Genomic DNA, 14,629 nt, shown 5'->3' with positions numbered 1-14,629 from the left:
GGTCCAAATAAAAGTTCAACTGTTCACTGGATACTATTTGAGTTCTAGTTTTGAGTTTGTGTAAATCATCTGTTATCTCCAAGCGTTCATACGACTAGCTGAAACTGAAGTTTCTGGAAATACTCTCTTCGATGATTGAATCCATTTTTGAAAACTGATCGATGCTCCAACTCAAACTTGTGTTTTTCGCAACACCTATCACATACAATAAGGGCAGCGTTCGGCGTACACCCTTTTACATTGATTAATGTATGTGTAAGATTGAAACATATACATGTATATATCAGAACTTATTATTTTAGCACATAACACAACTTCCTCGTACGCTTGGTTTCCATGGTGATTTCTCCAACATGTCGATTTCACAAATATGGGCAGCGCAAGGCGTACACCCTTTAAATCATAACTTGGCTTCAACCAATGATTTCCAAACATTTCTCCTTGGCACATGTAGTTTCAGATATCACTGTCGCTATTTTACAAAGAGCTCATCCCCACCATATTGATCTGGAATCACACAAAATCATCATATCGCTTAGGGAATCTTCTCTGGCGTTGTGGTCTACTAGCTGCCATAGGAACGTTGGTGTTTGTTGTCTCTGCTTGGGTATCACCATCTTGATGTCTCTGGTCACCGCCTGATGTGTTGCTCGCTGCCTCTGAGTCTGGATCTCTGGTCACCGCCTCAGGAGTACTGGTCTCCGCCTCAGGATTACCGTCCGACCCTTCAGGAATACCGGTCACCGCCTCAGGATTGCCGTCTGTCCTCTCTGGATTGGCAGCTTCGTTATGAGTGTCTCGGGACATGTATCTTTTTACACTTGATACATTCCTATTATACCGGACTCCGTCAGGAGATTTCACAGTTACCATACTTCCTGTTCTTGCTGTCACTGTGTATGGCTGGCTAAAGTATGGCGTGTCTAGTTTCCTCCTTTCATCACGTCTTACTATCACCTTATCTCCTGGCACTATGTCAGAATGTACGGCTCCCCTCTTCAGATCTGCATAGTGTTTTGCACCACTTTTCATTTGGAGGTCCCTGTCTCTGAGTTCCTGATCCTCACTAATGTCCTGGATTTGTGGTAGTTTAGTTCGGATCTTTCTCCCGAACAACACTTCTGCCGGGCTTTTTCCCGTTGTCGAATGAGTACTAGCCCGGTAGACTGCGACGTAAGTCAGCAAGGCCTCTTTCCAATCCTTGCCTTCTGCCTGTGCAATTCTAAGCCTTTTCACTATACTCTGGTTCTGTCTTTCGACCTCGCCGTTGGCTTGGGGCCATTTAGGAGTCACCCGATGGTGGTGAATTCCTGTAATGTTCATGTACTCTGCGAAAACTTCTGAGATGAACTGGGGTCCATTGTCTGAGTATAACGTCACAGGTAACCCATGTCTGCCAAAGATTTCAGCCAGGGCTTTGACTGTCTTCTCTGCAGTGGTTGATTTCATGATTGCATACTCGTAGTATCTGCTATAATAATCAACTACCACAAGTATAGATTCTCCTGTCGGCAGTGGTCCTAGGAAATCAACAGCTACATCCACCCAAGGTCCTGTTGGCAACATAGTACTTCGAATTGGTTCTGGTGGATTGTCCCTGCTTGTGATTTGGCAACCATGACACGTCTTGACGAATTTCTCTGCATCTTTCTCACATCCTGGCCACCATACCTTGGTTCTCAAATTCTGTTTGGTGCCAACAATGCCCAGGTGTCCTTCGTGAGCTAATGACACCATCTTTGGCCTCTGTGCCTGTGGAATCACCAATCTGCTACCTCTCAGCACACACTGACCAATTATACAGAGTTCATCCTTGATGGGAATGTATGCTTTATATGGACAATCATCCCATTGTCCACTGTGAATACACTCTCTGATAACTTCGAGTTCAGGATCATGTTCAGATTCTCTTTCGACTTCCTTCGTTGTCACCGCACCTGGCGTTGACTGGACTGCCACAAAACGCACAAAGCTCTCTGCTTCTGTTTCCAACACAGAAGTTTCTCTCGGTTGATCATCCTTCAGCAATCTTGACAATGGATCTGCTATGTTGGACTTTCCTGCGATGTGGACTACCCTGTACTTGTACTGTTGAAGCCTCAGAACCCACCGCTCTATTCTCGCACATGGCTTAGATCTCGGTGAATAAATGACTTCAAGCGGTTTGTGATCAGTCACTAGATCAAACTCTATTCCATACAGGTACGCATGGAATCTTTCACAAGCCCACACAAGTCCAAGGGCTTCTTTTTCCGTCTGAGAGTATCTCCTTTCAACGTTACTTAACGAGCGGCTGGCATATGCTACTATCCTCGGGCCATCACCATGCACCTGCACCAGCACTGCTCCTAAGCCAACTGGACTGGCATCCGCTATGACTTTTGTCGGTGCATTTAGATCATAGTAGCCCAGGGTCTCTGCACTCATCAAGCTTTCCTTTAGCGACTTAAACGCTTGTCGCTGTTCATGACCAAATTGAAATGGCGTGTCCTTTCTGGTCAGCTTTCTCAGTGGATCTGCCAATGTAGCAAAGTTCGGAATGAACTTTGCGCAGTAGTTGACTAGCCCCAAGAAACTTCTCATCTCAGTTGCAGTCTGGGGTTCACGGGCCTCTGCAATTGCTTTCACCTTGGCCAATCCTGGGTTGAGTCCCTCGCTAGTCAGTCTGTGCCCCATGAAGTCCAACTCAGAGACACCAAACTTACACTTTTCTGCATTTGCAGTAAGTCCTGCGTCCCGCAGTCTGCCAAGCACCTGCTTCAACCTCTTGTCATGCTCTTTCTGGGTCGATGCATGCACAATGATGTCATCTGATATGTTCGCAGCTCCTTCTATCCCAGCTATCACTCTGTGTATCTCATATTGATAAATCTCTGGAGCAGCATTGATTCCGAACAACAGTCTCTTATAGCGGAACAACCCACAATGAGTGACAAAGGTTGTCACCTCTCTAGACTCCGGATGTAACTCCAGTTGGTGGTACCCCCACTTCAGGTCTATTTTCGAAAAGACCTTGCTAATCGACAGCTCCTGTAGGACTTCCTCAATAGTGGGAATGGGGTGACGTTCTCTTATGATTGCTTCGTTCACTCTACGCATATCGATACACAGTCTGATTTCATCATTTCTCTTTGGAACTATGACAACTGGGCTAACCCATGGCGTGGAGCGTTCAACTGGCTCAATGATGTCAAGATCGATCAATTCCGCGATCTTCATCTCCACCTTCTTTCTCAGTCCAAATGGAGTCCTTCGCACAGGCTGGGCCACTGGCTTCACTGTTTCATCCACTGCTAACCTAACTTGTCGGCCCTTCAACTTCCCTACTCCTTTGAAGACTGTTTCAAACTCATGCTTTAAACCTGCATAACTCTGTACCGCATTTACATGTACAATTCCCACCTGGAGCACTCCCAGCTCTCTAGACGTATGTTTGCTGAGTAAAGGTTCTCCCTTTTCTTTGATGACAACAAACTCTGCAGTCGACTTCATCTTGCCAACTTCTACGGTGGCTGTGAAACATCCAACAGTTGTTAATGGTATCTGTGATGTGTACGGATAAAGCCTCTTGGTACTCTTAGTAGATTTGCAGATGATTTTGTCCTTCTTCAGTTTCTCCCACAATATCTGATCTATTACATTGCAATCACTTCCCGAATCTACTATCACTGGGACTGTGACACCTCCAATGATTATTGGGACTTTCTCATGATCACCATTCACAGCAAATTGATAGTACCTCTGATCACGGCCACGGCTGTTGTCATCATCACTATCATGTCCGGGTTCACCTTCCACTTGGCGAACTCTATTCTTATACTTCTTTCCATCTCTGGACTTCCCATCTCTGAATTTTCCTCTCGCCTCACTTGTGCTCTTGGCCTTACTTTTGCACATCGTCGCAAAGTGGTTTTGGCCTCCACATTTCCGACAGATCTTTCCTTTGGCTGGACATGATGCATCCTTCCCAAAATGTCCTTTGTTCCCACATCGGTAGCATTCCAAATTCTTTTTTCTGTCATTCTCATACGATACTTGGTTCACTTGAACTTGTCCACCAGCTCTAGGCCTTTCTCTCTCAATGACATGGAGTTAAATTGACCGTCAACAGCTTCTAGAGCAGCAGCCATGGACAATGCATCATTTAACTTGAGCTCACCTCCTTTCTCCAGCATTCTCCTGCGAAGTTTATCAGCTCTGCAGTACTGAACTACTTGGTCAAGAATTTGGTTTTCTACATCCCCAGCTACGAAATTGCATCCAATAGCAACCTGTCGTAATTTGGTAACAAATTGGGCAACCGTTTCACCATCTTCCTGCTTTGTTTTCCTGAACAAATGTCTTTGAAACGTAGCATTAGGTTTGACAACATAATGAGCATTTAGGGCATCTGTGGCTTTTTGATACTCATTCCTCTCCCCTTTATTTGGAAGTGTTTTGAAAGTCTCCCTTACCACAGGCCCCGCAGTGTACAGCAACAGTGCTCTCCGTTGCGCCTCCTGGGCCGGCGTACATCCGTCCAGAAACAGGCCGCGACTATCGGCGTAGGCTTCGAACTCTTCAAGCCAAGCTTTCCACTTGCCGCTGACAATACTTGCACCACCCGTCGGATCGAAGTGTGGAACTCCTCGAAGCGCTAACAATTCCGCTCCAGCGAATGCCATGTTGAAACTTTTCCAGCTCGTAGCCACAGATTCAACATCCAAGAAACATTAATCCTCGTCGCCAATGTCACATATTAAGTGCAAACAAACTAACAAAGTAGTTGAATTCCATAAACCATAGTCTGGTGTTTATTCCCCGCACTGGGTATCAAGTCACGCGTATCGCATATACATCGCGCACATGCGATCTGACCTCCTGAGGTCACAGGTGTCACATTTGCATAATCTGATACATATTCATTATCATGACAGGAATAATCCCCAGGAAGTGGAGTTGGTGCACGTTGTGTGTGAATGAACCAGATAACTGGGGTTATAACACCTGTAAAGTGCTTAGAGACAGTATTTTGTATTAAGCGCTATATAAATCCAGATTATTATTAATAATATTGTTGAAAGCTGAAATGATTTAGGAATAGGATGCAGAGTTCCCAGAGGATTTTAAGGATGCAGAGTTTTCATATCACGTCACAAGATTCCATTTTTAAATCTTAACCAGCACAAAAAAATGAACCTCATGTGAAGGACAAGCTACCTGTACATATTATTACGGATTTGATTTTAATGCCATTTCCTGATCCAGAATGTGATATATTGTTATTTATCATGTATCTATCTGGATTACGGTAGTAGTTTTGTCTTTGCTTGTGCAATTTAGGTTTTGCTCAGGTAACATATTCTGACATTTCCCACAAAGCTAGTCAGTTTTACATGATTGGTATTTAATATTTGTACTTGTTTTATACTATTTTTATACTGAGGTTTAAAAACAAATAAAGGCGACATAGGAAACCAACAACAATCAACTTATCTTTGTGTTTTATTTTATTATTGTGAGGTCAATACAATTTACTTGAAATTCAAAATGAAATCAAAGATATGCTTGTTAATGTATTAGATACATGTAGATAATTAGGAAAAATGTGAAGCTACGACTTGTGTAAAGAAAAGTTATATTCCAGCACATGTATAGTTTGGTCACGAGGCTTCAAAATGGGAATTTAGAATTAATCATTAAAGAGATGAACATAATCATTGCAACTATTGCCAGTACTACACCTTGTCTTAAAGGACAAGTCCACTCGAAAAATAACTTACTTTCAATAAAAGCAAAAAATCAGACAAACCAATCAAAAAAGGTTTGAGCAAAATCGGATAACTGATAAGAAAGTTATGAATTTTTGAAAAAGTATGTAAAACTCTGGAACAATGAGAATTACAACACAAATTGCCGAGATGGTTATCAGTTTGTGACGTCATGTCCTCACTATTTATCAATTGCTCTATATGGTTTAATCCCATTAATTTCCCTGTTTATTCCCCAAAACTAGATTTCCCCATGCCTTTTTGCCCAGGTTATATGATTTGTATCATATTACGTGCATGACATTTCACAAAATCTTTTATGAACTTTGAAGAATTTAGACTATTTTCTGAATATTGTATATTCATAATTAGTGATTTGTATTTAGATAATAGTTTATCAAAATTCACATTTTTCATGATTTGACTAGAAAAATTACTCTTTATTAGTGCATCCACACAAAAACATATTACTATTAATCCAACTTGGATGCTGGTGTGAAGAAATAAGATTCTTAAGGAGAAAATAGGAAATTTATATCATCAATATAAAGAAAATAATTAGTGGATAGTGAGGACATGACGTCACAGACTCATGAGTGAGTTGCCAATTTGTCTAGTGATTTTCAAAGTTTTTAATGTCATTAAAAATTCATAATTTTCTGAATAGTTATCCGATTTTGCTCAGACTTTTTTTGATTGGTTAGTCTGCTTCTATTGAAAATAAGTTATTTTTGGAGTGGACTTGGGCTATAAAGGGATTGGGTAACTTTGTCTCAGATTCTGAAACAAAATCCTGGATTTAGCTCATGCTGCAATGATGATTATAAACTTTTAAGTCAGTCAGGAACCCCATGACTTTTACAAGTTGCTCACCTGTCTGATTATCAAGATACCAGTATTTATGATTGGAAATCAAAATCAAGTTTTGTGTTTTCCAAATTATTTTTATAACACTACGGTCTATTGGGGAAAATGGGTACCGGTATGGTAAAACCGGTCCCTCAAAGATTCAAAGATTTTAATTTTTTTTAAGGAACTTCATGATCATTTTGAAGCGCAATTTTTTCAGGGCTTCATTATTACACCATATCACAGACACTGATAACATGTGAGGCCATGCCTCTCAGCTTTGACATTGATACACAAAGCCTTTAATGTCAGAAAAGTTCTTTCAGTTGAATATGTGTCTAAATACAACTTCTACATACTAAGTCTCCGTTACAAAATTTCTAACTTATATTTTTGCCGCCGCCAATAAACTTGGCATTGATATATGCAAGGCAAACCTTCAGGAAACCAGTAGGCAAATTAAAGAAATAGATATGTGACAAAGTGAGATTTCAAACGATTTGAATGACAAAGCTGGCAGAGACCCTGCCTCTCTTCATCATCTTTAATCTTGTGTAGACCTCTCAATGTCCAGGTCTAACAGGAACAGTGGCAGCCAAGCAAAGAAGAGGCAGACCTGCTATTTCCTGGTTGAAAGATATTCACATAGAGACAGGGAGAAAGCTGTTGGAAACGGCAGACAGAGAAAGATGGCATAAACTTGTGATGGCCAAAGCAGCGAAGCTAGCGCCACTTGACTGAAAGAAGATCTTCCAGTTAGTCCACTTGAGGCTCATTGGTGTTCAAAATAATAACCTTCAGCTTTGATCTTCATTGTTACTCCACCATGAGTTTTCATAGCTCTTGACTCCCTTTTTCTTCTTGTTCATCTGTCTGAAGATTTCTTGAAGAAATGATCTCTTCATTGTCCTTCAATTCCAGGAGACCTTCCAAGATAGATGTCTGCTGATCTGAGGTTCTTCTTCAGTTTGACCTTTCACCTTAACACTCCGGACTATGATGTAGATGTTTCTTTTGATTCTAAACTCCATCCTTCTTGGTCATCAGTAAGAATTTCTCTTAAAGAAATAATTACATCAGTATAAATGGAAGTAAAATCCTTCATCCGTCTGCCATAAAGAATGAAACGTGTGCCAGCACATCTAAAAAGAAATAAATGAAAAAAGCAATTGAGTGATTCGAGTCAAGGACAAATGGTTTGCATAAGATACAAATTTCTAACAAGACAAACTTGAATTTGTGTTTTATAAAGATAGTGAATGAAACCTGCATTGTAATCATTTAGCCAGCAACTTTTATACATATCACATCCAACTTGCATTCTACTTAATTTTTCCTACTACACTGTATCCCTTCAGAAACACAAAAATCATTAATCAAAGAGCTGTTATTCCCCTTTGAAAGTTCCATTTCCATATCCCCACACATCAAAGAGAAACTTTCAACTCCAGTATATAGCTTAAAATTGTCCTCTAATCATAACCCCTTGCTCTAGTAGAGCAAAATGTTAACTCACTTTCAAGAGATTCCTCTGTCTCCCTGTTGCCTCTCTTCCATTTTGTAGATAGACTCTGCATGAGCTCTTCATTGTTGTAGTTTACACTTGCCAGGACTTGTCTTTGGTTTTCACATCTGGTCAGCTATATTTCAAGGAAAATAATGTTTTCTAGTCTACAAAAAAAAAATACCTTTTCAAATTCCTAAAAAATCAAACTATTTTTCCCCCCCAAGAAATATTCAGCTCTCAACCCCCTAAAAATCTGGAAATTTCATGTACATGCTTGTATAAATCTTTTTCCGTTCATGATTGGAACTTGGGTTACAATAAAACAAAGAGTAAGAGCTTTAAAAGTAAGAGCTTTGCAAACAAAAGTACATGTTGTCATGTTTACATGGAGAATTTTGAATGTGTTGTAATCTGTTCGTGAGAGGAGGTCAAGAGGATAGAGAATGAAATAATGAAGAGGGGTGAGGGTTGAGAGGGAGATAATTCAAACAGGATATGGGTAAGGAACTAAGGATATACTGGGAAAGGATATATAATAGGTGATTTGCAAGATGTACACAGGAACAGTGGGATTATGTACTTTGCACTTGAAAGTACAAGTCATATGATTTGAAACTGAAAGGGGTTTTGGCAGGGAATATCTTTTTACAATTCATGTGTTCTAGTAAATAGTAATATTTGTTCAGGCATTGAAATTATCAAAGATGCTTTTAACCATTTAAAACAGTTTCGACTCTCAACTTGGATAGCACGCCTCTGCATGATTAACTATTGTGACGATTGATGTAGGAAATTGGATTTATACGTGTTTTTCTTATGCAAATGACTTTGTATAATTTGCATAAAACTGCCGTTTAAAAATATGGTGAATGAAATGTAGTTCCTCGATTTATAAGGTTGTTTTGTTATCTTGAGGAAGAATTGATATATTGTGAGTCTATGTAAAAAAGGAATAAGATTGCTTATAATGTGTAATAACTAATTTTTACTTCATTCAAAAGGTGTTTGTACAAGAATAGCAAAAAGAGGAAGGATATTTTGTTTATAGAATTGTGATAGGTCTTTATATGTGGGTGCGGGAATCTGCCTGACATAGCAGATACGTAGGCACACATTGCATCTTGTCATGGGCGAAGGAGGATGTGCGTGTCGGGCCGTATATTAGTGTGCAACGCTCTTGTTATGTTTTACACCTTTGAAAGAAACGACATGCTAGCGAGGTTTGCTGGAAGCTGTATTGTAAAAATTCATTTAAATACAAAATATTGAGAATTGGTTCACTAAAATAAATTAATGTGCACAGTATCATACTGCAAAAATAGGAATAATATTGCACACACAAAATCAACAGGAAATAGAAAAAGACACTTGAAATAGAAGAGGAGATACCGGTATATGTTTGGATGTTATTGTAAGTTCGCTTGGCTAAGGATACAAGAAATTGAACAGGGCGTCTACATCCTGAAGCCACTCTAGCATATCAGCTACCGAAGGCCATGTGGCTGTTCCTTCTGTGATCTTATCCAAAGGAAGATGTTCAGCATTCTTCTTGTAGACGGCCATACTGTTGACATACTGCTGATGCACTTTGGAAAGTATGGCCTGAAGTTCATCACTAAAAGGTCATGCAAAAACAGGAGAGGAATTAATGCTGCATAGGCCCTATATATATATATATATAAATATGATAAGGATCTAGAGTTTTGTCAACTTCTATGAATACAAATCATAGGCATAAAATTAGTTGGTAAAACCCAATTTGACCTACTTGATTACAATCATTTATACATATTAAACTCTCATAATCAATAGTCTCATTCTGTAAGTCAATGCTCTTAAATATCTCTCCTTCAATCCTGTGCATCCAAATAATCATGTAAATGAACATTTCTAGTCTTTAAAAAGATGAATAAAATACAATTAATCATACACGTTACAACAACAACTCTGTCTGGTCATCTCCATGTTTATATTTTTTTTTAGTTAGTCTACCCTATTACCTCACTACCCTTATATTACCTTGGTTGTAATAAAAGCACAAAAATGAGATACACAAATTAATGAAAGTGTCAATATCCGACTAAAATAGGAAAGTTGTGATTCTGTTAAGTTGACATCACACCAGTGAAACAGAAATTCAGTTGTGTATGCCTATTATAATTAAGTCACAAACTAAAAAACTAAAAAACTTACATGTTAATTTGAAGTTTTTCTATCAGAAGCTCCATTTCCTGGATCAGTTTGTATTGAATCCTCTCATGAATATCTGGAAAGCGTTTTACCAACATAAAATCCGGTGATTGGGACCGAACACAGCGCAAGATGCAGTGGTATTGTTCTGCTACATTTTGCAGTGAATTTAGGGAAGATAGAGCTGTACTGCAAGTATTTTTCCAGACATTTTTGATTGATTCAATATTCTTGAAAGATTTCCGAAGCTGTTTGTGCATCAAATCAAATATTTTCGAAGAGTTCGCCATGCCATGTGTGTAACACTGGTACGGTATCAATGATTGCGTAATCGCAATACGTATACGGTCCTTACGGTTACGGAGCGAGCTCAAGCGTAGTCGAAGTCCACAAGCTAGCTCAACACTCGTGCCGATGAAACCTCGTTCTACTTTCATTTGATCTCAGGAGAAGCAAAATGTCCGGTGCAGCTAGAAAAATACTGATAGGTCAGGTAGTAGGAACTAAAATGATACGGACCGCAAAAGTTCGGGTTAATAGGTTGCATTTAGACCCATTTGTTACCCAGGTAAGTATCGCTATTTATGCCTGCAAAATGTATGTAGACTGTGTAACTGTAGTAATAGGAGGAGTCCTCGCTCACATCTCCGCTAGAGTTCCGGCGGCATGGAGACTTATATTACCGCTTATCCAACTCAGCACACGTTCTCGCAGCTCAGATCAGTAGAAGTTACAATTACATGCATATTATTTAAACAGCTATACACATGATACAGCAGGCGCAGATCCAGGGGGGGGTGTCCGAGCGTGCCTTGGCCCCCCCCCCCCCCCCGCAAAAAAAAAAAAAAAAAAAAAAGAGAGAGAGAGAAGGAAAAGAAGGGAAAGAGGAGAGAAAGGGAAAAAAGAAGAGGAAGAAGAAAAGAAAAAGAGAAGGAGGAGATCGGGGGGAAGGACTTGCCTCCCCCTCCCCCCCCCCCCCCCCAATAAAAAAATAAAAGAGAAGGAAGGAAAGGGAAAGAAAAAAAGATAAAGAGAAGATAAAGGGAAGGACAAAATAGGAAAAAGATAAGAAAAGGGGGATATCAGTTGCAATTTTCCCGCCAAGTTGTGGATCGAGGGGGAGGGCAAAAGACCCTAGCCCCCCCCCCCCCCCCCCCCCCCCCCCCCCCCCCCCCCCGTCCCCGCTAAAAAAAGAGAGAAGGAAGGGAAGGGAAAGGAAAATAAGAGAATGAAGAAAGGGAAGGGATATCAGTTGCAATTTTCCCGCCAACAAGGTGTAGATCGGAGGGGGGGGGGGGGGGGGGCACTGGCATACTGATAGGGGAGGGGGGGGGGGGGGTTGGAGAAATAGAATTCAAACGTGGTTTATTTATAATCCCATAACGGGGGTTAACAAATAATGCTGAAATGAGATAATTTTCCTCACTTCATGCGTTTGTTGGAAAATGACAAATTCCTAAATTTACAGCCAGGCAAGGAAATGCTTCTTGAGATGCCTACATATCAGGGCCCGCGGAACGGCGGGGATCGGGAACCTCGAGCCCCTCCCCCAAACTTTCTTTGAAAAAGTATATTAAAGAGAAAAAGAAAGAAAGAGAGCGAGAAAGAAAAAATAGTAAACTGCCAGTGTCACATTAAAATGGGGTATCAAAATATGCTCATCTGACCATGATTCAAATTAATGCCTAAAATCCTAAGGGCTCTGCCCCCTGGACCCCACGCCAAATAGTGTCCTGCTAGTGTCACAAATAATAAGGTATCAAAAATGCTCATCTGACCGTAATTAAACGCCTAAAACCCCTGAGCTTCTGGGGGCTCTGCCCCCTGGACCCAACCAAGAGCCCTTAGGCGGGCCCCTCGATACTCATCTTACCGTAATTGAGTGCCTAAAACCCTTGAGATTTCGGGGCTCCACCCCCTGAACCCCAAGCCAATTAGTGACCTGCCATTGTAACAATTAGGTATCAAAATAATGCTCATCTGACCGTAATTAGATGCCTAAACTCCTGAACTTCCGGGGCTCTGGCCCCTGGACCCCGTCTAGGGCGCTAAGGCGGACCCCTGAATGCTAATCTGACTGTAAATTAAAACCTTAAACCCCTGAGCTTCCGGGGCGGACAAGGTATCCACATATGTTCATCTGACAGCAGGCGCGTAGCCAGGGGGGCGGTGGGGTGGTCCCCCAATAAACGCCGGCCAAAAAAGAGAGGAGTGTAAAGGAAGAGGACGTAGGAAGAAAAGGGAATAGACATAGAACATATTTGAAATTCAGACAAGGATTAAGAGTAGAGAACGGTACAACGAATCGTCTTCTTTCTCTAATGAATTAATGAAACGTCAAAGCTTCCGCGCTACGCGCGGGGGAGGACAGGGGGAAATGAATTCAGACGAGGATAATTTTCGGGAACGGTACAACGAATCGTCTTCTTTCTATAATAATTTAATGAATCGTCGAAGCTTCCGCGCGAAGGGGGGGGGGGAATTGATTTAGACAAGGATTAAGAGTCGAGAACGGTACGACGAATCTTCCTCTTTCTCTAATGATTTAATGAAAAGTAAAAGCTTCCGCGCTTTGCGCAAGTGGGGGAAACTAAATTATTTTCGAGAGCGGAACAACGAATCGTCTTCATTCTCTAAAAATTTAATGAAATGTCGAAGCGGAGGGAAAACTGAATTTAGACAAGGATTAAGAGTCGAGAACGGTACAACGAATCGTCTTCTTTCTTTAATGAATTAATGAAACGTAAAAGCTTCGTGTGGGAGGGGGGAAACTGAATTTAGACAAGGATTAAAAGTCATAACGGTACAACGAATCGTCTTATTTCGCTAATGATTTAATGAAACGTAAAAGCTGTATTCAGACAAGGATTATTTTCGAGAACGGTACAACGAATCGTCTTCTTTCTCTAATGATTTAATGAAACGTACAAGCTTCCGCGCTTTGCGCAGGAGGGAGGAGGGGAAAACTGAATTCAGATGAGGATTAAAAGTCGAGAACGGTACAACGAATCGTCTTCTTTCTCTAATGATTTAATGAAATGTAAAAGCTTCCGCGCTTCGCGCGGGAAGGGAAAAACTATTTTCAGACGAGTAGGCACGTACGGAAGGGGGGGGGAGGGGGTTAGGGGGTTGACCCTCCCCCCGCTGTTTTTTTATGTGTGTATTTTGGAGCAACCCCCCCCCCCCCTTTTCTGTGATTTTCTTTTCAAATTTCGAGACCAAAAAAAAAAAGTGTCCTCTTCCCCCCCCCCCCCCCCCGCTTATTTAGCGGCTGGAAGTGGGCCCCCCCCCCCTAAGAAATCCTGGATCCGCGCCTGTGATACAGTGTAGTTCTGAAATTGATTATCCTGATTATAGATTTGCACGTCAACTTATTTATTTTCTTTTGTGTAGATCTAGATTTTATTTTTCCGCGATGTCTCATGAAAATATAAACGAAGACTGTCAATTTTTTTTTTACAAATTAAATTTTGAATGAATCGTCTTATAATTTAAGAATTTACCCCACCCCACCCCTTCTCCCTGTCTCTTTCTCAGTATTTTCCCAAGCGATCAACGGTGTTTGCTCATGACCCTGAGGAAGCTGCCAAACTTGGGGACATTGTTCTCGTGAAGGAGTTGCCCATCAAGAAATCCACCCACGTCAAGTACCAGATGGAACGTATCATCTACAGCCTGGGAAATGTGACCGATCCCATCACAGGCAAGAAATGTGACTGCTACTCGTACTGGGACGACGATAAGAGCACTGAGGATGCGGTTTCCACTCCTGGTAGCACAGATGGAGATGGTATGGAAGAAGAGATCACAAGGACGATTGGAGAGGAGAGAGAACTGAAAACTGAGGGCACACCTGTATGATCACCTTGGTGGAGTGTGATAAACTGAAGTACATGTACAGACAGATGTGTATTAGAGCCACCGGAAATGCTTTAGCAAATAGAAGCCTTGTGTGGAGATGAGAGAGGATGGTGGATTTTGAATTACAATTGTTTGTGTTTGACAAGGATTGAACAGATTCCAGTACCTGGTGGTCTCAGAAGGAAACAAGGTCATATGTGATAGTGAACCTGTGTTATTGTTTTGGTGCAGGAGAGTGCTCAATAAAAGATCATGATTAGTTTCATGAAAAACAAAAATGGGCTAAGATATGAAAGTGTGTCATCTGTGATTCATTGTTTCAGAGCGACCTAAGTAAATAAGCTGAAGTTTAAGGATAACACTAGTTTCAATCAAGATAAAGCAAAAAAAGGGTATTTTTTGTAATACATGTACTCATTCAAATTGAATGCATACCGGTATATTGTATTTCAAATTGGCAATAGAAAGAATG

The 14,629-nt window shown here is 40.9% G+C and overlaps 3 protein-coding genes across 3 annotated transcripts; 1 reads left to right on the top strand and 2 right to left on the bottom strand.

Moving 5' to 3' along the window:
• Positions 1-513: 513 nt before the first annotated feature.
• On the bottom strand, positions 514-3,897 carry LOC115920389 (uncharacterized protein K02A2.6-like). Its single transcript, XM_030976115.1, has one exon. It carries the CDS (start codon positions 3,895-3,897, stop codon positions 514-516), a length of 3,384 nt encoding a protein of 1,127 aa, XP_030831975.1.
• Positions 3,898-6,810: 2,913 nt separating this feature from the next.
• LOC764230 (uncharacterized protein C1orf109 homolog) lies at positions 6,811-10,618 on the bottom strand. The gene is made up of 4 exons (XM_011676090.2): positions 10,300-10,618; positions 9,542-9,721; positions 8,116-8,231; positions 6,811-7,741 (listed from the first exon to the last, which is right to left on the bottom strand). Exons 1-4 carry the CDS (start codon positions 10,584-10,586, stop codon positions 7,701-7,703), a joined length of 624 nt encoding a protein of 207 aa, XP_011674392.2. The 5' UTR covers positions 10,587-10,618; the 3' UTR covers positions 6,811-7,700.
• A 65-nt stretch (positions 10,619-10,683) lies between these two features.
• On the top strand, positions 10,684-14,519 carry LOC753889 (28S ribosomal protein S17, mitochondrial). Its single transcript, XM_001177224.4, has 2 exons — positions 10,684-10,864; positions 13,834-14,519. Exons 1-2 carry the CDS (start codon positions 10,754-10,756, stop codon positions 14,155-14,157), a joined length of 435 nt encoding a protein of 144 aa, XP_001177224.1. The 5' UTR covers positions 10,684-10,753; the 3' UTR covers positions 14,158-14,519.
• Positions 14,520-14,629: the final 110 nt, after the last annotated feature.

This window comes from Strongylocentrotus purpuratus, unplaced genomic scaffold (assembly GCF_000002235.5).
Source record: "Strongylocentrotus purpuratus isolate Spur 01 unplaced genomic scaffold, Spur_5.0 spur5_scaffold_8, whole genome shotgun sequence".
Lineage (NCBI taxonomy): Eukaryota > Metazoa > Echinodermata > Echinoidea > Camarodonta > Strongylocentrotidae > Strongylocentrotus > Strongylocentrotus purpuratus.
The sequence above is the reverse complement of the archived record's forward strand: the minus strand, read 5'-3'. Positions and strand labels throughout refer to the sequence as shown.

Bases quoted from the DNA above. Each gene is read 5' to 3' on its own strand.
- LOC115920389 (XM_030976115.1), bottom strand. From the start codon at position 3,897: ATGTGCAAAAGTAAGGCCAAGAGCACAAGTGAGGCGAGAGGAAAATTC.
- LOC764230 (XM_011676090.2), bottom strand. From the start codon at position 10,586: ATGGCGAACTCTTCGAAAATATTTGATTTGATGCACAAACAGCTTCGG. The intron at 8,232-9,541 runs GTATCCTTAGCC...ATAGCTGACCAG, and splicing joins GACGCCCTGTTCAATTTCTT to ATGTGAAAACCAAAGACAAG. The intron at 7,742-8,115 runs GTGAGTTAACAT...ATTTCTTTTTAG, and splicing joins GACAGAGGAATCTCTTGAAA to ATGTGCTGGCACACGTTTCA.
- LOC753889 (XM_001177224.4), top strand. From the start codon at position 10,754: ATGTCCGGTGCAGCTAGAAAAATACTGATAGGTCAGGTAGTAGGAACT. The intron at 10,865-13,833 runs GTAAGTATCGCT...TCTCTTTCTCAG, and splicing joins TAGACCCATTTGTTACCCAG to TATTTTCCCAAGCGATCAAC.